General features: G+C 50.5%; 1 protein-coding gene and 1 pseudogene across 1 annotated transcript; one reads left to right on the forward strand and one right to left on the reverse strand.

Moving 5' to 3' along the window:
• The first annotated feature begins 204 nt into the window (after nt 1–204).
• Nucleotides 205–16128, forward strand: LOC136549654 (heterogeneous nuclear ribonucleoprotein Q-like). Its single transcript, XM_066541029.1, has 10 exons — nt 205–965; nt 8177–8266; nt 8349–8585; nt 8695–8916; nt 9012–9285; nt 9379–9641; nt 9726–9788; nt 9866–9925; nt 10020–10123; nt 15754–16128. The coding sequence occupies exons 1-10, from the start codon at nt 441–443 to the stop codon at nt 15878–15880; spliced, it is 1965 nt and encodes a 654-aa protein (XP_066397126.1). The 5' UTR covers nt 205–440; the 3' UTR covers nt 15881–16128.
• Nucleotides 16129–19346: 3218 nt separating this feature from the next.
• Nucleotides 19347–21401, reverse strand: LOC136548458 (trans-cinnamate 4-monooxygenase-like; annotated as a pseudogene).
• Between the last annotated feature and the right edge of the window lie 970 nt (nt 21402–22371).

Genomic DNA, 22371 nt, shown 5'->3' on the forward strand with positions numbered 1-22371 from the left:
CGAAGGCACGCCGCAGGAGCTGGGTCTCAGGCGCACGCGCTAACCACGCACGGTCGGCGATGGAAAGTCCACTGACAGACCTACCCCAACGGCCTAGTGCGCACACTGACATGTGGGTGTCGGTGCGGCGGCGGCCCCACCTATCGTTTGGCTGCCATCCGGCTGGGCCGCCTAGCGTCTGTCCGAAATGAACGAAGCCCTTCGTTCCCGGCGACACACCGCACCTGCTCGGCACGGCCCGCTATATAACAACTTGCCGCTCTTCCGCCGCCACGTGCTCGCTGCCGCCGCCGCGCCGCACTCGCATTCGCATCGCCGCAACGCGCCGCCGAGGCTTGCTTACTAGACGGACGAGGAGTGGATTGGAGTAACTAGCAGCAACCCTAGCCCGGCAGGCCCCGTCGCGAAACCCTAGACTTCGCCGCCGGCGGTCGCCGGAGATGGCCTCCTCGCCGCCGCGCGCCCCGCGGCGGTTCCTTTTCGACCTCAACGTCGCGCAGGAGGAGGTCGAAGAGGAGGAGCCCATGGAGGTGCTTGAGGAGGAGGGGGCCCCGGTGGCGCAGCCCGAGGAGGCTGTCGTCGAGGAGGTCGCTGAGCAGTTGGTCGAGCACGCGGTGCCTACCGTGGAGGAGGAGGAGCCTGTGGAGGAGGTGATCATGGAGGAGGAGCCTTCGGAGGAGGTGATCATGGAGGAGGAGGAGGAGCCTGCTCCGGCGCCGGCGGGGGAGGTGATTGGGGAGGGGAAGGGGAGGAAAAATAGGATAGACTACGAGGTCTTCGTGTCCGGGCTGCCGCAGGACGCCGCTGAGGAGGACGTGGCGAAGGCGCTGGCGGAGGCCGGAGATGTCGAGGAGGTGCGCCTCGTGCGGGATCCAGCGGACCAGCGGCTCAAAGGATTCGCTTTTGTCCGCTTCGCCGCCGCCTGGCAGGCGCGGTGGGCGGCCAACGACCTCCGCGAGGCTGCGGTAATTACATCGAATCTTACCACCGCGATATTTAGATTCACATCGATTGCTAGCTTGGTGAGGTTGGGCAAGCTGGTTGGGGAAAGCTGTGAATTAACTGATGTTGAATTGATTGAGCCTTTTGCTGATTTCCAGAGGCATTTCATTTTATGCTAGTGGTTGGGGGAATGGGGTTGATTCATTTTTACTTCAGAAACTGATAAAGTTAGGAATTTGAAAATTTTTATTGTCAACTACTTTGAGATTAGATACTTTTTTTTTTGTATTGTTACTATCCTGGATTTAGATTAATGGACGTGAAATCAGGTACTCTGAGTTAGCAATTTGGAATCTAGAGCTCAATATGTGGCTTTCTCAACTCTCAAGTACAAGTGTACAACACCCTGTTTGTCAAGGCGGTACTCTGTGTTAGCAATTTGGAATCTAGTGCTCAATATGCGGCTTTCTCAACTCTCAAGTACAAGACCCTGTTTGTCAAGGCATGATACTGTAGGAGATTACAAAGACTATACTGTTAGGAAAAATGAAATATGGTGAATTCAATGTAGTACTTTAGTGCATGTACATCAATAGCACCTTGTTGTAGTTCCCAGCTGCTTCTATTCTCGGTGCTAAGAATCTAACGTATAAATTTTTTTATTTTATTGCTAAAGTGAAGTTGGCACCAGTTGCAACACTTAGCATTGATGGCATTTGTAGCATGCTGACGTCCCTGCTAGTTTCCCTCAAAGAAAAAACAAACATCCCTGCTAGAGTGGAATATATTATTGCTCTTAGAGTGGAATATATTATTATGTTTCTGCATTGTCATTTAACTTTTTAAGTTCTAAAAGATCATATTATCTGAAAGGTTGAATTTTTTGAGTGTTCTGATTATCTGGTATGAACATATATTAATGGTGTATTGGTTTTGGTCAAGGTCTAGTTTAACTGACACCTTTTGACACAATTTCTTATACTGTTACAGTGTTACTTGAATGAACTAGTCAACTGTGTTTGTCCTCCACAGCTAGAATTATCTATATCTATTATTTAATGTGCGTAGTACCTAGTGAACAAAAATATGAAAAAGGAAATGATGTTGGAAATGACTTTGGTTTTAAAGGACCATGGGTTCATTTATCCATTCCAGCAGCAAATAAGCAAAAGGAATGCCCCCACTTGAGGCTAGATCAGTAAAAAGGAGAACTTTTGTGTTTGTAGCCGTTATAGGTTATAGACTTATGAGTACTGCTAACTTGGTAAGAGATCACTCCTTTTATCATCCATTCAATTTGAGTTAGTCACCTGCTAAGTAACAAGTGTAATACTAAGGGAAAAAAAGAGGATATCATGTACTTAAATAAACATGAATACAATACTCTGCCAACATGTGCAGATGGCCAACCTGCATTTAAAGTTTAGTTATTGTTCATGATCTGAACTACTATTGCACCAATAGTAATGCTAGGAAAATTAAATTAATGGGGCTAACTATGGAAATCCTAGTTTCGTTCCTTGTTCTACTTCAAGGATCTAGTTCACATAGAAGTATCCTAATTTAGCATCTTTTTAAATATGAAAGGTAGCAGTATGATTGCTCAACTTTTATAGCCATAAACATCCATGCGCTCTTTGATGCGTGCGCTGCGAATATTTGTGCAACTGTTCAAGTCCAAGTTGTGGTATGTTTTTTATGCTAATCATCAGTGTTTTAAAGGTGTCGCCTAGTCGTCCAGGTGAGAAATTTCTGGGCATCCGGGTCGCCTAGCTATGCGGGCATATGACATCCGCCTTTCTCGTTAGGCGTCCGGGGCGTCTCCAAGGAGGCTGCAGCGGTCACCTTACTCGCGAGCGCACGTGGGGAAAAGAATCGTCCCAGCACCCACGCGGGAAGGAAATCACCCCTTCCGCCGTTCCCTATTTGCGCGCGGGAAGGAAATCGCGCGGGAATCATGCGGGGAATACTGGAATTAAGAGGGATTGAGGGAAGAGGGGAAGATTCAGAGGAAATATGTGGCACATGCTGGCTTCGTTTCTTCCCTGTGCGCTTGTGGTGAGTTGCAGCTGACACATCCCCGCGCCCTGGCCACGTGCGTGGATTGCTTTGATTTCGTGCCGTCCACCTGTCTGTGGCGCGCAGCTTTGATTTCGCGCCGTCCGCACGGCCCAGGGCAAAGATAAGTGTTGGGCTGCTTGGCCTGCCTCCTCGTTGCCCAGAATCTGCTCTGTTCTTCACTTGTGCCCAGCTCGAGCCTGGCTTTCTATCAGTCCGGATTGGGCCAAGTATGTCTCTGCTCTCTCTCTTCCTGTCATCTCAAAGGCCGAAGGTTTCCTGTGCCCTGTTGTTGCTTGTCTACTTCCTTCCTCTCCTGGTGCTTTGTTTTATAGATGCTATCCTCTTCCTATGGTTCATTCTCTGCCTCTTCTCTGTTTGTGATTTATATATGGATATAGATGTGGAGTGAAAGTGCTATTGAGAGATGAGTGATTTTAGATTTGCTATTTTAGATGCATAGTGAAAGTGCTATTGAGAGATGAGAGATTCCAGATTTACTATTTTCCTATTTTATGTGGTGCACTAATACTCAAGTAGCACTACTTACTATGGTATCACATGCTAAGAATTGACCATATTAAGGTATGATTTGCTTCTAAATTTTAGTGGTGTTATATAGTAAGATTTTTATATGGCATTGCCTAGGCGATTGCCTCATTCGCCAATCGCCTAGGTGGCTGGAAGGGGGCGATCACCTCGCCTCACCTTATTGCCTTTGAAACATTGTTAATCATGATGTTTAAATAGACTATTCATGGAAATGGCAGCGAGAGTTCACATCCCATTTTGGTTATATTTAATTTATCCCTCTGAAAGTTTGTTGAATATGATGTATCCATTTCTCTCTAGAGTGCTCAACTGGAACAGTTTCAAATTATGTATAAGCAATTTGGGGAATAGTCTTGACTATATTTTTCTTCACTGGTACAAGCCTACAAGGCTTGCTTGCATTTTTCCTACTATGGCCCTGTTTGGTTCCGCTCATTCTCGCGTTCGTGACCGAGATGAGCCGAAAATCTCGCCAAACGGGTTGCGTGCGACCAGCCATCGCGCTTGTGACCAGCCATCGCGCGTCCGCTTATACGCGGAAAATAGCCTACGGCCGAAACGCGAGCCAAGGCGTGCGATTTGGAGAACGTGGGTTCGCGTTCGCTCACTACCTCCATCCCTGACGCCGCCTCCCTCCCCGGCACAGCCACCATCTCTGGCGTGGCCTCCCTCCCCGGCGCGACCACCATCTCTGGCGCGGCTTCCCTCCCCGGCGCGGTCTCCATCCCCGGCGCCGCCTCCCTCCCTTCGTCGAACACAACGTCGCGCGCCGTGCGCACACGCTGTGTCTCCGGGTCGAGGATGCGGTAGGCCTTCGAGCCCTCCGCGTAGCCGATGAACACTCCCGGAGTGCTCCTGTCGTTGAGCTTGCTGATGTGGCCAAGCTCCTTGGCAAACGCGAGGCAGCCGAAGACCCGCAAGTGGGAGACCGCCGGCTTGTGCCCATGCCAAGCCTCGTACGACGTCCTGCCGTCGAGCGCCTTGGTAGGCGAGCGGTTGAGGATGTAGACGGCCGACACCACCGCCTCTCCTCAGAAGACAGCTGGCATCCCCCTCTGCTTGAGAAGGGCCCGAGCCATCCCCACAACCGTCTGGTTGCGCCGCTCGACGACGCCGTTCTGCTGCGGGCTGTACGGCGCGGAGTAGTGGCGCTGAATGCCCTCATCAGCGCAGTACGACGCGAATTCAGCCGCCGTTGTCGGTGCGCAGCACGCGCAGCTTGCGGCTGCACTCCGCCTCCGCAGCAGCCTGCGAGCGCCTGATGGCGTCCACAGCCTCTCCCTTGCTGCCGAGGACCATCACCCACATGTAGCGGGAGAGGTCGTCGACGAGCAGCGAGACAGAGGGGTTGTGCCACCTGCACGTTAAGGACGTAGAGTCGATTTGCACTTCTGGATACCTTGGCAAGAAGGCGGCGACGGTGATCCCAAATCCTCATGACTCCATCCTCAACCACCACGCGCGAACCGTTCTCATCCAGCTGTCCCAAGCTGATGATGGAGTTCCTCAACGTGGGGATGTAGTAGACTCCGGTGAGCAGCCTGTGCTCACCAGACACGGCGGTGAAGATGACGGAGCCGACGCCCTTGATCTCCACGCCGGAGGCATCCCCAAACTTGACGGAGCCTCGGACGCTAGAGTCAAGCTCGGTGAAGAACTCCCGTCGACCGGTCATGTGATGGGTGGCGCCGGTGTCGAGGCATCACCCGTCAGTCTTGTCATTGCTGGAGCCGTCGCCGAGGAGGGCGTGTGCTTTTGGCTTGTCAAGGTGGAGGAGAGCCGCTACGGCCGGTGCCGCTGGAGGTAGCTCGATGCTTGCATGTGCCATGAACAGAGCCGGCTCCTCCGCCGCCTGTGCAACGTGGGCCTGACCGGGTCGTGGCTGTCGACAGTCCTTGGCCCAATGGCCAAGCTGGCTGCAGTTGCAGCAGGTGTCGTCTCGTGCCGGCTTGTGCTTGCCGGTGGCGCCGCCCTAGGCGCCTCCGCGGGCATCACCCTCGGCACGTTCTCGCGCCCCGGCCTGGGCGTCTCTGTGCGCCTTGCGCGGCTTGCCACGCTTGTGGCCGCCTGTCGCGGAACAAGGCTCCCCCTTCTTCCGGTCACCTTGGCAGGCAGCCCACTGCTCCCGAGTGAGGAGCTTCCCGCCAGTGGTGATGGGCCCCGAGAGAGACTGTGGCTCATCGCTGTCGACGACCTTGAGGCGACCTATCGCCTCCTCGATCGACATCGTGGAGAGATCCAACAGGGACTCGATCGAGCGAGCCATCTGCTTGTACTTCTCGGGGACGCAGCAGAAGAGCTTTTCGACAGCTGTCTCCTCGCCGTAGGTGTCATCGCCGAATTGCACCATCTTCTGCAACAGAGTGTTGAGAACGTCCTCACCTGGCTTGAAGGCCAGGTTCTCCCACTCCTTGCGAAGTGCTTGCAGTGTGGACTTGCGGGCGCGGTTGCTGCCGATGCGTGCCGCAGCGATGGCGTCCCAAGCCTCCTTGGCAGTCCGCTTGTTGGTAAGCGAGAACTACATCTCGGACAAGACTGCAGCGATGAGGGCATCCAGCGCCCGTCGATCCTGGTCGTAGTCGACGTCGCCATACCTGGAGCTTTACCCTCATCACCGCAGCCCACTCGACGTAGTTGGTCTTCGTGAGGGTAGGCCGCCCACCGCCGGGGCCGACGTCCCTGACAACAGCCCGGAGCCCGTGGTAACCACGGTACCGATCCAGGGAGAAAGGGCCATGCTGCCTGTGAAGGCCGCGCTCTCCATCGACCCGTCCGCCACCGTTGCCGTGTGCGCCTCCTCCAGGAGCGCCACCGCCGTGCGCGCCTCCTCCAGGAGCGCCGCCGACGCGTCCGCGCCTGTCTGGGCTACCGCCGCGCTCGTGGGCGTGCGCGGCTGCCCACTGCGCCGCCCGCGCTCGCGCTGCCTCCCTCCCCAGCAGCTCGAGGTCCGCGTCGGCGCTGTCGTCAGTAGAAACGGAGCTGCTGATGCTGCCGCGCAGAGCCTCGACCTCTGCTACCGCCGCACGCGCTGCATCCGCCGCCGCCGCTGCTTCCGCCTCCGCTCTGGCTGTTGCCAGCTCCGTCGCTGCCAGCCTCGACGCCCTTGCCGCCGCCGCTCGCTCGTGTTTCTCTGCCGCGGCAAGTTCGGCCTCCTGCCGACGCCGCGTGCTCGAGGCGACCGAGCGCTGAGACTGCTCTGCGGACATGACGCGCTACTGGGGGGCTGCTGCGTGGGGAGAGGGCTGCTTTAGACGAGCTGCGCAGAGGGACAGGAGTGAGCAGGAGCGGCCGGAGCTGCTGCTGCTCCCAGCTGGGGCTGTTGCGAGGCTGGGAAGGGAGATGAGCAGGAAATGCTTAGGGTACAGAATAGTACGGCTCTGATACAAGTTGTTAGTCGTTGAATTCTTACTCTTGGTAGTAGCAGAATTCTTACTCTCATCGAGAGAGGATGACACTAGGAGTTGGGGTAATTTTCTGGTTTATTTCTCACACAAAATGCCATACCATCCTGAGGGGTTGGGGATACATATTTATAAGCTGCTAGCCAGCCAAGCATATGTCAAGATGCTGTCCTAGATGCTAAGATGCTGTCCTAGCCAGTCAAGGATGCTATCCTTGCTGCAGCCCCACAAAGACCAGCCAACACAGAGACTTATCCATCAAAAGAATCCAGGACATCGCACCTCTGGTATATGCAATGGTTCCTAAAAGGTCAAGTAGACGTACTGTGTTGGAAGCACTAACCGGGGAAAAATGGATAGAGGACATACAAGGTGAGATCGGTTCAACTGCCTTCAGTATCTTGAACTTTGGGATATCCTGAATGGTGTGGAGCTAAATGAGGAAATTCTTGATAAGCACATCTGGAGGCTATCTACTTCAGGAAAATATACAACAAAGAGCGTCTGTGATACGCTTTTTCAGGGTGCAATCTTCTTTGAACCATATGAGAGAATCTGGAAATCCTGCTCCCCCCCCCCCCCCACCCCAAATGCAAAATTTTCATGTGGCTTGTCGCTCATAATAGATGTTGGACAGCGGACAGATTGGCAAAGAGGGGGCTCCCTCATCTAGATCAGTGCCTTCTATGTGATCAAGAGGGAGGACATTCAACATTTTCTTGTGGGCTGTGTATTCTCAAGAGACTTTTGGTTCTCCCTCCTGCCGCGCTTTGGTTTTGCAGCACTTGCTCCTCAACCTTCTAACCAATCCTTTGATAATTGGTGGAGAAAAGTTGATAGTGCTGCTGGGTCTGAATTCCCTAATCATTTTGGGTGCCTGGAGCATCTGGCGACATAGAAATGATTGTGTTTTTAATGGGACAACCCGAAATGTTAACTTGGCTCTGGCTAGGGAAGAGGCTCATTGGTGGAGCCTAGCAGGAGCCAAGGGAATTTCCCTGCTCTCTGCTGGAGGATCAGTCTAATGGACTGCTGTAGGATCGTCTTTTTGTCTTTCTTAACCGGTGATCCAGTGTCCATGTAGTGGTGTGTGTGTGTGGGGTGGGGTGGGGAGGGTTCGGGTCTATGTATGACTCTCTTTTTCTTCTATTAATACAATGATACGCAGCTCTCCTGCGTGTTCGAGAAAAAAAACATTTATTTACTGGTACTTGAATTTCCAGATTAAGGGAAAAGCTTGTGGAATATGCAAGAACAGTGAAAACGAGACTCTTCATGTCCGAAATATATGCTTTGATTGGTCAAAGGATGATGTAAGGTTTCTTGCTTATTTGGTATAATGTATATTATAAGTATGATTTTAGTTTATATAACAGGTGATCCCTTTTTGTTCAGTTAGCTGAGAAACTGGAACCTTTCAAGTTGGAAAACTTGGATAGAATTAATCTAATTGAACACCCAGAAAAAAAGGGTAAAAACAGAGGCTATGCGTTTCTTGACTTCAGGACTCATGTAGATGCTGTGGCGGCTTTTGTGAAACTACAGAAAAGAGATCTGTATCTTGGAACTGATTTTAGAGCGCACATATCATTTTCAAACACTCTTTCACAAGACGATGAGATCATGGAAAAGGTACAGTAACAACACATCTATACCTTGTAAGAACTTGTTGCCACCACAGCATATATTGCATTATCCTTCTTTCCTTTTACAATGTCTTCAATTTTGTCATGCAATGCAGGTGAAATCTGTTTTCTTGGATGGCTTACCACCTCATTGGGATGAAGACAAAGTGAGAGAAATGTTCGGGAAATTTGGTGAAATTGATAGCATACAACTCGCTAGAAATATGTTCACAGCAAAACGAAAAGATTTTGGTTTCATTGGCTTTACAACAAGACAGTCAGCTTTAGACTGCATTAAGATGGTTAATAAAGATGGTGTTGGCGAAGGTAGTGGAAAGGTAACCACTTTAGTGAGCCATTTATTTGGTGTGTTGCCGTTTCTTGCCATTTGATCCAAATGTCTAACCAGTAACCACTATATTTGAATTTACAGGTTCTCATAAAAGCTAGTTTGCAAAGGCCAAGGCATGCTTTCAAAAAGAATTCCTGGCAAGGCTCTAGTTCCTTGTTAGGCGTCAGAAGAGGATTTGTAGAAAAAAGTTATAGTGGTAGAGGACACCACTCAGACAGATATAGGCATTATAGTCCTGAAAGGCGTTCGTATTCAGATAATCATTCTCGCCGTCACCGCTCTATTGATGTTGAAGAAAGGCATACTTCTGTGCGAGGATACAGAGCTTACTATAGAAGGGATTCTCCAGTGCATGGTTCGTTTACAAAGTATACAATCAAATTAACTTGTTTCCTTCTTCCTTTCTATCTCTGCATGAATTAACAGTTATTTTGTATGACTGGTGTAGCCCCAAACTATAAATATGGAAGAATCAGGGAAGAATATGCTGAGAGACGATACACTAGTAAATATCCAAAACACAGGCAAGCAATGCATGAAACCATGGAGCAGGATGCATACCGCAGGAACAAATATGGACATTCATACCAGGAGAGGGCACATAGAACTTGCCCTTGCCCAGAATGTAACTTGAGTGGTCAAAATTGCAATTACTCCAATGGTGAGGAATTTTCTGCAATCAGCGGTTGTGAGCAGGCATACTACAAGACAGTAAGCGCAAAAGTTCCGTTGCTAGTATTTTATTACCATCAGCTTGATGTTTATTGTAATATCGTTGCTGCTTCTATTTCTTAGGACCGTGATCTGACGCCTTCAACTTCTCAAGTAGCATCTCATTGTGAGGATTCTTGCTGCAAGGTGGTATATAAGCATTACATCCTATAATTTCTACTTTGTTTTGGCTTATGCTAACTATTGGAGCTTACATTTCTTAGGGCCAGCAGTTGATGCCTAAAAGTTCTTCTGTGATGTGTGATTGTGATGAATGCTATATTGTAAGTTGGATATGGGCTCATCATTTTCTTTGACATTGAGTTTTGTTGAAGCATGGCATCTCAGCTTCTTATAATCGAAACTTGCATTCTTCAGAATCAAGAGCCAACACCTAGTCCAAGTGAGCATGCCAGAACAAGATCCAATCTTCCAGTGCCTCTTCATCATCAGCTTGGCAAACATTCTAATGAGCATGGGAGGTATGTATCATGAAAGAAAGTGTGCCTTGTTGATCCCTGGCTGCCCTGCACAGGTAAGCAACTAGCTTAGCAGCACACACTCACTCACTATGGCTAGAGGTAGAAGAAGAGATTGAGAACAGCGCACACACTCACTCAGCACAAGAACCAGCATTGGCCGAAGCCCTGCCCTTTGGTCTGTGGCAACTGAACCGAGTATTCCATTGCCCTTTGGATTTAATATATACAACTCTAGTTGTATCTCTACCAGGTACATAGTTGTTGGCCAACTACCTACTCCTGAGTATAAGAGTACACCAACTATCTACTTCTAAGGTACAGGGTATACCAACTACCTACTCCTAAGGTATAGAGTATATCAACTACTCCTAGCAGTACAAAGCTTACCTCAATCCACTACCAAGACATGGTTGATGTAATAGCTACCAACTAATGTACTAGAGGTGGCCTATTGCAATACTGCTATAGCTACAGAAACTGGTCGGCAGAGCCGATCAGTTTCCAACTCCCAACAGGGAGTGGTCGGCCGAGCCGACTAGTCTCCATCCAAGGAGAGAATGGGGAGTAACAGATTATGTCTTACAATTCTTCACCTAATTCTGCTGCTAGCCCGATGTCTTGACCTCATCCATGTCAATCATCTTCCTCAGCTCTATGAACCGCAGGCGTCCAAGTGACTTGGTGAGGATGTCAGCGAGCTGTCTGCCGGTCTCGACAAACTCGATGACGATATGCCCTCCATCGATGTAGTCCTGGAGGAAGTGGAACTTGATGTCGATGTGCTTGCTCCGGTCGTGGAGGACAGGGTTCTTGGCGAGTGCGATGGCGGGCTGGTTGTCCACCATTAGAGCTGGCGGGTGAGCTTCCTCGCCGATCAGCTCGCCCAGCAGCCGGCGCAACCAGACAGCCTGGCACGTCGCCGTGGCTGTTGCGACATACTCCGCCTCACACGCTGATAGCGCCACGATCTTTTGCTTCAGCGATTGCCAAGCAATGGGGGCCGCTCCAAAGAAGACGAGCACGCCGGAGGTGCTCCGTCGCCCATCAATGTCGCCCGCCATGTCCGCATCGCTGAAAACAGTGAGCTTCGGCTCACCTTCCTTTGCCTTGGGGGGTGCCTCACCGAACACCGTGAGCCGCAACCCTCCCTTGCCGCCACTCTTGGGGAAGATGATCGCTTGATCGAGCGTCCCCTTGACGTAGCGCAGCAACCTTTTCACTGTCGACCAGTGATCTTTGCGTGGGTCCTCCATGAAACGGCTGACGTACCCAACCGCGAACGCAATGTCTGGTCGGGTATGAGTGAGGTAGCGTAGCCCGTCGATGATACTCCGGTAGCACGTCGCGTCCACCTTTGCAGCAGTGCTGTGCTTGCTCAACTTCAGCCGCTCCTCCATCAGAGTCGCGCACGGCTTGCAGTCTACCATGCCGGGGCGCTCCAGCAGCTTCTCTGCGTAAGCGCGCTGACCCAGGGAGATGCCCTGTTTCCCCTGCCTCACCTCGATGCCGAGGTAGTAGGAGAGCGCGTCGAGATCGCTCATCTTGAAACGAGCCGCCATCTCACGCTTGAAACCGTTGATGTCCTTTGCTCGCGCTCTGGTGACGATTAAGTCATCCACGTACACGCCAACGACAAGCTCCTTCCCCCGTCGCCGCGTGTAGAGCACATGCTCTGTAGCGCAGCGAGTGAACCCAAGCTTGCCCAAGGTGGCGTCGAGCTTGGCGTTCCACGCTCGAGGGGCCTGCCGCAACCCGTAGAGCACCTTGCGTAGCTTGAGCACCATGTCCTCAGCGCCCTTGACGACGAAGCCCGGAGCTTGCTTGACAAAGACCGTCTCCTCGAGCTCGCCGTTGAAGAACGCAGACTTGACGTCCAGGTGGTGGACACGCTAATCCTTCGTTGCTGCCATGGCCAACAGCAAGCGAACGGACTCCATTCGCGCCACCGGAGCAAAGACTTTCTCGAAGTCGATGCCCTCACGCTGCACGAAGCCGCGGGCGACGAGCCGAGCCTTGTACTTGGCAATGGCGCCGCGCTCGTCCCGCTTCACCTTGTAGACCCACTTCAAGCCGATCGACCTGCAGCCACCGGTGGATCTACCAGCTCCCATGTGCCATTGTCCTCGATGGCCTTTATCTCTTCCAACATCACCCGTCGCCAATTGGTGTCGCGTTCAGCCATTGCGAATGTCGGTGGGTCCTTGGCACTAACAAGGAGCAGCTCTGGATTGTCGAGCAGCCGACTCTCCAGGCCTGTGGCCCCTGCATTGTCGACGATGTTGTCCAGCCTGCAGAACCAGACCTCGTCGTTGTGGAAGGCATCCACGAACTCGCTGATGTTGCTCGGAGGGGAGGTGAACTCGATCGGTGGTCCCTGGCTTCCCTGTTCTACCAGAGTGGTTGACATCGCTGCTGGACCGCTCGGCACCACTGTCGGAGTGGTCGGATCTACTGCTGGAGCGGTCGGCACCACTCCTGGAGTGGTCGACTCTACTGCTGCAGTGCTCGGCACTCCTCCCGGAGTGCTCGACACTGTCTCAGGAGTGCTCGGCTCTGTTGCTGGAGTGGTCGGCACCTCCTCTCCAGCGTCTCCACCACCGTGGATGACCATGCGCTCGACGACAAAGGTGCTGGTGAAGCCGTCAGCTTCCCCCGTGCCCGGACTGACCTAGTCCTAGAACGCCTTCTCATCGAACACTATATCCCTAGAGATCACCACCTTGCCTCTCTTGGGATCATAAAGCCGATAGGCCTTGCTACCCTCCTCGTAGCCCAGGAGCACCATCGGTGTGCTCCTGTCTTCCAGCTTGTCGAGGTGAGGCTTGGTGCTCTTCACATGGCCGACGCAGCCAAATGTCCTGAGGAAGGATACATTCGGCTTGCGTCCATGCCAAGCCTCGAATGGCGTCTTGCCCTTCAGGGCCTTGGTGGGCGCGCGGTTGAGGATGAACACCGCCGTGGTCACCGTCTTTTCTCAGAACTCCGCCGACATCTTCTTAGCCTTCACCATGGATCGAGCCATGCCAACCACTGTCTGGTTCCGCCGTTCCACCATGCCATTCTGCTGTGGCGAGTACGGCGCGGTGTGGTGTCACACCATGCCCTGATTCGCGCAGTACGCAACGAAATCCACCGAAGTGAATTTGCCGCCGCGATTAGTCCGCAGCACGCGTAGCTTCTTGCCGCTCTTCGCCTCCGCGTGCGCCTTGAACTTCTTGACCGCTTTCGCCGCCTCGGTCTTGCTGGTCAGAAGCTGCAGCCACATGTACCGGCTGCAGTCATCCACTAGCAAGATGAAGTACTTGCGCCCGTTGGGCGTCGCTGGCGTGATTCCGGGATGTCACACAGCTCGCCTGCGTGCTCGATGTGAGGTAGCCCAGTCACTATCTTATCTAGCCGGCCAAGAGCGTCGAAGCTGAGATGTCCATACCGGGCATGCCACGGCCACAGCTCCTCTATGCGCCGTGCAGCCAAGCAGATGGGTTGCTCCACCTTGAGGTCGAGTAGGCACAACCGATTTTGGGGCCTCTTCACCTTGGCAAGAAGTCGTTGCTCTCGGTCCCTGATCCTGAGGACGTCGTCCTTGATCAGTACCTCGCTGCCGCGCTCATCGAGCTGGCCAATGCTGATGATGCTTGAATGCAGCTGCGGGATGTAATATACATCCTTTAGTGCGCGGTGCTCGTCGTTCTGGCACCTGAAGATGAAGGTGCCGCGCTCTCGGATCGCCACCCTTGAGCCGTCATCGAACTTCACCGTGCCGGTCACGTCGCCGTCGAGCTCGGAGAAGGCTGCTTTGGAGCCCGTCATGTGGTCGCTGGCGCCGGAGTCCAGGTACCACCGCTGCTCCTGCTCGTCGCCCACACGTCCGAGGTGGACTTGGGCGTGCGGTTCGTCGAGGTTGACAGCCTTCAGAGCCTTCCTAGGCCCTTCCATCGCCATCTCCTCTCCCTTCTCCTTAGTCTCAACGTCATGCAGTGCATAGAACGTCGCCATCAGGAGAGTGGCCTCATCGTCATCATCAGCCTGCGCCAGATGAGTCTCAGCCTTCTTTTCCTGCTTGTGATTTGGGCACTCCTTTACCCAATGACCTGTCTTCCCGCAGCACCGGCAGGCGTTAGGGTCGACCTCCTTCTCCGAAGAAGCCTTGTTGCGGCGCTTGCCATCGCCACCGCGGCTTGTGGAGGCTTCTCCGGACTTCTTGTCTTTTATTCGGGCAGCCCACTCCTCTTCTGTCAGCAGCAGCTTGCCGCTGTCCGTCGTTGCTGTGGCCTGCTCCATGCGCTCGTCCACAGCCCGCAGACGACCTATCACATCCTTAATGATGAGGGTGGACAAATCCAGCATCGTCTCTATGGAGAGAGCAATCTGGATGTACTTCGCCGGCACAGAGTGGAGGTACTTTGGAGACCGCCTCTTCTTCGTCGATGGTGACGCTGTGGCTCCTCAGCTTGCTGATAAGCATCTACAGGCGAGGGAGAAGTCATCCACCGATTCACCATCCTTAAACTTGAGGTTGACCTACTCCTGCTTCAGCAGCTGGACCGTCGTCTTCTTTGCACGGTCGGAACTAACGTGTATCGTCGCAATGGCCTCCCATGCCTTCTTAGCAGAGCTCTTCGCCCAACGGCTCCCTGTACTTCGCTGGCACAGCAGCAAGGATGGCTTCCAACGCTGACATGTCATTTTTATTCGTTGTCGGTGCCCTTGTCAATAGCATTCTAGAGCCGTCAGGCTCTGAGCTTGACCTTCATGGTCACCGCCCATTCGATATAGTTGGTGCGAGTCAGCGTCGGCCAACTGGTGTCGCTGACCTCCCGCACCGTGCGCACAACGACCTCCTGTCGTGGTTGGACAGCCACAGCAGCGCCGCTGCTGTTGCCCATCTCCAAACCGTCAGTCATTGCCAGCGGTTAGTCCAACAACGACGCTTGTACGGCTTCGATACCACTTGTTGATCCCTGGCTGTCCTGCACAGGTAAGCAACTAGCTTATCAGCACACACACTCACTCACTATGGCAGAGGTAGAAGAAGAGATTGAGAACAGCGCACACACTCACTCAGCACAAGCACCAGCGTTGGCTGAAGCCCTGCCCTTTGGTTTGCGGCAACTGAACTGAGTATTCCATTGCCCTTTGGATGGAATATATACAACTCTAGTTGTATCTCTACCAGATATATAGTTGTTGGCCAACTACCTACTCTTGAGTACAAGAGTACACCAACTATCTACTCTTAAGGTACATGGTACACCAACTACCTACTCTTAAGGTATATGGTACACCAACTACTTACTCCTAAGGTACAGAGTATACCAACTACTCCTAGCATTACAAAGCTTACCTCAGCCACTACCAAGATATGGTTGATGTAATAGCTACCAACTAATGTATTAGAGGCGACCTATTGCAATACTGCTACAGCTACATGAACTGGTCGGCAGAGCCGATCAGTCCCCAACTCTCAACAGGGAGTGGTCGGCCGAGCCGACCAATCTCCAACCAAGGAGAGAATGAGAGAATGGGGAGCAGCAAATTATCTCTAACATGCATCTTTTCCTGCCGCTCGCTCCTATTCCTTCTAATTTCCAAGCTGTAACAGTATTTCATGTTTGCTGGCACTCTGGCAGGCATGTGGATGATGCACATTCTGCTTTTGAGGTGGAGTACACTGTCAGGGAAAGCCGAAGCCGGTATCTCTCTTCCAAAGATGCTCCAAGTACTCACTCCAGGAAGCACCATAGGTCAGCAAGATAAGCTGCAAGTCTCACAAGATAGAGAAAATCTAGTAGCGGCTCGCTTCTGATACTTCTTAGTATGATTGATAGCATTTTGTTACCGGCCCCGCTTGCGTGGCTGACACCCTGTTGCGGGGAGGAATCTGCTTGAAGGAGAGCAGTATACTGTCCCAAGTTATAACCGGATATTTTGCCTTGTCTCGGTTCTATGTATTCGCGTCCGATCCCTGGAAATGTGATGCTGAACTGGTTTGGGTGACAAACCTACAAATTGATCTTACAGTAGACGAGTCTGGTTGTCTGGATGTTTTAAAGCTCGGAGAGCAGCTGGCCTAACAAAACATGTGATGGAAACGTGTCGAGCCGAGCTCATAAACAACTTGCTCAAGCAACGAAAGTGCTCCTGAACAACCTGCAAAGAGTCGTTTAAAAAAACTTGGGAACAAGAACTTCCTACCCTTTGTTTAATGAGACCAATGTTGGTTTTTTTTTGTTTTGAGGGGTGGGTGCTAGCAAGAGAGAATTGTTATTACCATGAAAGTGTCTAGTCCAACCACGATCGTGAAACATGGCGACAATTAGCCGCCGAGATGGATCAACGATGATGGTCTGTTATTTACATCTCCCGGCCGAGAGAGTCCAACACGTCCCTGTACTTGATAGTGGCTTCCTTGATGGAAAGCGATCCGGGATCCAACATCTTAACTCCCATTTTCCTACTATCATCCAAATCCACTGAGAAGCAAATGGACCGATAGGAGAATGAAGATCACATCCTGGATTAGTGATTAGGCTTAATATTAACCGTAAATCTAATTCTATGATTACTGTTTACTCATGTAAAACACTGACTGCCATTTAAGAGGAGATAATGGACTCGTCCTTGAACATGACCACCATCCTCTCCGGCGAACCGCTCACCGCAGTGCCCTATTTCTTGTCGGCGCAGTTTTATTTTACATGAGTAAATAGAATGTTTGCCAAGGTAATAGCTTAGTCTAGCTACCTCGCGCCGAATCCATGGGAAAACTTGTCGCAACAATGTACTCGGCTTGTCACACTCATACATGACAAGTGGTTTGTACAAAAGTGTTCATGTCGCATTACCACGGATACACGGTCCTTAATCAGTCCAGCGAGCTACACCATTCATGACCTTTCCTGCCTTGCCATGGTCCAACCTCTCGCTAGTCCTCGATTCAATTCTCATCTTCTTGGACAAGTTTTAGATTACTGCTCCATTTTTGTGTTGCTTAGTGGACAAACAAGTCCTACACGCGAGAGAGATGGTAAATCCATCATCATCTCGACTTCTACGGTCTAAGCAAGCTAAGCATATATTGCGTGACAATTGAAAGTAAACAAGCAATGATACAAGGCATTGGATTAACCTCAAGCAATTGAAGCTCAACTAGGTACTTTATGTAACTATTTTGTAACATAGCATGCATATACTTAACCTTTAGTCACATTATGCAACCCGCAAAAAAGAGTTAGAAATACTTAGGACTGCCCTGGTCCAATCGGGGGCTGCTCGACAACTGTGTCGGTCAATTGGGGTCTCGTCAGGTGGGACTTCCTTGTACGATTCTTCATCTATGGATGTGAACTTCAACTTGGTACATATACTGAAGATGTTAGAATGGATGATAGATTTGAAGGCCTAGACAACCTTGGTGAGTTCTCTATCAAGCTTGCTGACACAAAGAAACTTGAACTTTATGGTTGGGTGTTCTTAATCCTTAAATTGACACTGATCTGACCGATGGTGATAACAAGTGTTGAAAGAGTATTCTCTGCATCATGTCTAGTGAAGAATAAGCTGAGAAATAGTATGAGTGACAAGTTATTGAATGATTGTCTAGTTACCTTTATTGAGCGCAATATATTCTCCAATGTAAGCAAGGATGACATAGTTCATGCTTTCATGGCAATGAGGAAGCGCTAAAGCAAAAGCCTTGAACTAGTATTGTAGTCTCTTATTTATGTAAGACCTTATCTTATGTATGATCTATTTGTGCAAGTTTCAAACCTAGTTGTGTAAGTTTTGAACCTTTTAATGTACTATCCTAATGTGGTTAATTTATAGTCGGGTATAACAAACCATATAAAGTATTTTATATTAGTGTTACCAAATTTTCTATTGGATTTTATCACATTACATATGAAAATTTTGACTAGTATACTACAGCTGGTTCAAATCCTAAGTCCGCCACTGTATTTATGGGGAGGAGTGCCTGTAGTCATGCACTGAGGTTGTAGGCACATTGCTGAATCTCGTTAAAGAGCCTGTTCACTTGAACTTATCAGCCGGCTTATCAGTTAGAATCTACAGTATTTTTCTCTCACAACAAAATAGCTTCAGCCGGCTTTAATACCAGCCGAACAGGCTCAAAAACATCATGCCTCATTGTGCTTTCTTCTATAGTATTATGCGTCCGCATTCTTTGGTTAGTAGATTTGTTTGGGTCGTTGCACTATAAAAACTGAGATGTGAATTGATGCCGGTTTTATACAATTATATTACCATGTGCTTAAACTTGAAAGTTTTGTGATTTTTGTTCAGCTTCTTACACAGGTCAGTCATTATTACGAAATTAAAATGGCCTTTGAATGAAAGTTCTCCCAAATTGAAGTCTTTTCATAGCCAATGGGCTTGGGCTCAATTCACAATCCCGAAACAAAAACCTGCTGCAACACAGTAGGTCTAAGTGCTGTTTGGTTTCAGCAGTGGCAACAGGAACACTACAATCAGTTGCCGGCGGTAGCTATTACAAGGGAATTGTAAATGCTGTTTGTTTGGTTTGTGGCTTTAGTGTTTCGAGGAAACTGTGGCGTGAGTGTTACCTGTTCTTCTTGTCCTTGGATAAAGAGAATGGATCCTTCTTATTGGCTCGTGCGCAGTCCTATGTGGGCTTGGTCTCTAGGGCTAGTGCCGATGTCGGTGCCACGATGAGGGTCAAAGGGGGCGCGACCTCAGTGGGAGTCGCTGCAGGGGCCTTGGGCTCGGTCGCCGCCGTTGCTGGAGAGACATGGACACATGGTTGCCCTCGGTAGCGGGAGTTGCCTGCGACGCTGTAGTAGACTGGAGGGTCGCAGGAGAGGTTGAGACGGAGCATCCATGCGAATAGGGATGAAAACCGGACAAATATTTTCCGATATCCGTCCGTCCCAAAAGGATTAGAATCCTGGATAGTTTATATCTGAATCCGAACATTGAATATCCGTACCAAATCCGAATACTCAAAATCAGATTTCTAATATGTATATGGGATATATATCAATATCCAATGGGGATCAGTACCCGATCTGATTTCATCCCTACATGTGAGGAGCGAGAAGATCCCGTGGGGAGGGGAGGGGTAATGGAGTTGTATTGGGCTATGATTTGTTACCACTCAGTCCATCCAAACATAAAAGTAACATAACCTATTTACTCTGAATCGATGACAGGCTAAAAACGTGAAACCAAACAGCCTCTAACTTCAAGTTTTACAACACTATAAATTATGGATAAGTTTTCGAGAACATAACCACGTGAATCTACGACATCATATCTCAGCCACATGTACCCCCACCATCTTCACTCGACTCGAGAGCCAACACAAACAACAAACGCGTCTCCTCTTATAGTACAAAAAACACAAAAGAAAAAAAAAAGACAAAATACATAGTGCTGGATCTGCAGGGGCGCGTGCATGGAACACGCATTGATCTTCTCTAGGCCTCGAGGGGCTTGCAGACGATTGTGGCGTGCTTGGCGATCTGGTTGCTGAACTGCCCGGGCTTCTCCGTGGTGTCGATCTTATCCTGGCCCGGCGGCGGCAGCAGCTGGAAGTTCTGCACCAGCCTGCCCAGGGTGATGCCGATGATAGGCAGCGCGAGGATGATCCCGGGGCAGCTCCGGCGACCGACGCCGAAGGGCACGAAGCGGAAGTCGTTGCCGTGTGCCTCCACGGACTTCTCCTTCTCGAGGAAGCGCTCGGGCCGGAACTCGTCGGGCCGCACCCACCTCTTGGGGTCGTTGGCGAGGAACCAGGCGTTGACGAGGATCTTGGACTCGGCGGGGATGTCGTAGCCGGCGAGCTTGCCGTCGTTGAGGTTCATGTGGGGCACCAGCAGCGGGATGGCCATGCGCAGGCGGAGCGTCTCCTTGACGATGGCATGGAGGTAGGGGAGGCGCTCGAGGTCCGGCTCCGTCACAGGCACGCCGGCGCCCAGCACCGAGGCCAGCTCCTTCCGGAGCTTGGACTGGGTCGCCGGGTGGTTCACCAGCTCCGCGATGCCTCCACTCGATCAACCACAGTGTCGTCTCGATCGCTGCAAAAGTAAAGAAAAGGTTTCTTTAGTTCGCTTGCTCCTTACACATTCAAATTCGAGCAAACTTTCTACTCTTGTATCGTGAATGGATAACGAGCCAGCTCGACTTGTTATAGCTCGACAGGACAACGAGCTGACACGTTAAATAAATGAGCTAAGTTCGACTCGTTTAGCTCGTGTTTGTTAGCTCGCTAACTATTATAAAAAAATACATAAATTAATAGATACTAATTTATTCTATGCATACACCACCACATGTAAATAAATAAGTGTAATACATAGCATACATCAATTCTAGGCTTCAATTCATACATATAATATAAAATTAAGCTTAGTTGCTACTTGATTAGGTCGTTGAACTATAAACTATTTGGCTTGTTTAGCTCGCGAGCTGACTTATAAATGAGCTAAAAGCCAAGCCAAGTTGAGTTAGGACCGAGCCGAGCTAGCGAGCCGTGAGTTTTTCGTTCGGCCCTAATCATAATTGAGCGCCTCTTGTGATTTTGTCAAATCCCAACTAATGGCCAGTGCGTAATAGTTTTTCGCACGGGCTGCTGGTGGTAGCTTAGACTGTCTCCAACAAGGAACCTATATGGGCGCCCAAACCCAAAATTGATAGCAAGATAATCAAAATCAGCCTCCACCAGAGTACCTATACGGGAGACTTATTTTGGGTTACCTGAGAGGCACAACCTAAATATGGATATCCTCTTTCCTGAAAACTCATTTGCAGAAAGGATTCTCTTTTGAGTCTGGTTGTTGGAGAAGATGCCGAATATGTATTGAACTTTTTGCCTGTAGCGCTACCTAAATGACGAATAGATCTTGTATTTTGGGTGTTGTCGTTGAAGATAGCCTTAAAAAACACAACCCAAAAAAAATTATTGAGGCGTGATCACGTGACGGCGGCTTCAACTACCATTTGATATACGCCTAGGCTTGGCCCCTTTCAAATCTGACACCTTATTATGCCGCTTTGTTTGGTTGAGCCGTGGCTTACTTTTGAAAAAGCTGTGGGACGTGGGAAAAGCCAAAAGTTAGGTACCGGTAGCTTCTCTGTACAAATTACTAACATACTCTCTCACCTACAGGCGGACCCCACTCGCCAGCCTCACGTACACTTTCTTCAACCTCTAGCAGGCCAACCGTAGGCAGAGCTCTCGCACGCGTCCGCGACGGGGTTGGGGCGGCGTACGCCGACCGAGCGCCACCGGAGCCATGGACGTGGCCGCGCCGCTGCTCGCTGGTGCCAGGGACGTGGCTGCGCCGCTGCTCGCCCGCCGCGCCGGAGGAGCACGTCAGGGCCGCGCCGCTGCTCGCCCGCCGCCGCCGGAGGAGCAAATCGGGGCCGCTCGCCCGCCCCCCGAAGGAGCACGTCAGGGCCACGCGCTCGCTCGCTGGTGCCAGGGATGTGGCCGCGCCGCTGCTCGCCCGCCGCCGCCGGAGGAGGTCATCGCGAGTTGCGCCATCGGGGCTGCGTCGCGCGTGTCGAAGGAGCGAGTCAGAGGCAAACAGAAGAGAAGGTGAAAAACGGTTCGCTTTCAGTGTCAGGTGAGTATTTTTTTTCCCCAAAAGCCAGTGACACCAGGAGTAGAGGTGTTTTTGGATTTGTATCGAGTGAAAGCTGCTCAAAAGCCAGTAACATCAGGAGTAGAGGTGTTTTTGGATTTGTATCGAGTGAAAACTGCTTTTAGGAAAAAAAAACAGTTATGTTTTTTTTAGCTTTTTTATTAAGCTTTTGGCTTTTGGGAGCAAAAGCCACGTCTAAAAGTCAGACTAAGAGGGTGTTTGGATCCGGTGACTAAAATTTAGGAGGTACGTCAGAAGGATATTGCATGAGGTATTCAAATACTAATAAAAAATAAATTACATAGTCCATCAGTACTCCACGAGACAAAATTTTTGTCATTAACACATGTTTACTGTAGTAAAACATTATCAAATCATGGACTAATTAGGCTTAAAAGATTCGTCACGCAAATTAATCGCAAACTATATAATTAGTTTCGTAATTAGTCTATATTTAATATTCTATGCATGTGTCCAAACATTACAACGACTAAAATTTAGGAGGGGCAACAAACACCCCCTAAATAGGGCCTAAGTCGCCGGTTAATTAAGAACGAAAAGTTGGATGACGGCGACTTTAAGATGTGCCTTATCGTCCATGCAAGTACTGTGTTGCAGTGC

Source organism: Miscanthus floridulus, chromosome 4 (genome assembly GCF_019320115.1).
Source record: "Miscanthus floridulus cultivar M001 chromosome 4, ASM1932011v1, whole genome shotgun sequence".
Lineage (NCBI taxonomy): Eukaryota > Viridiplantae > Streptophyta > Magnoliopsida > Poales > Poaceae > Miscanthus > Miscanthus floridulus.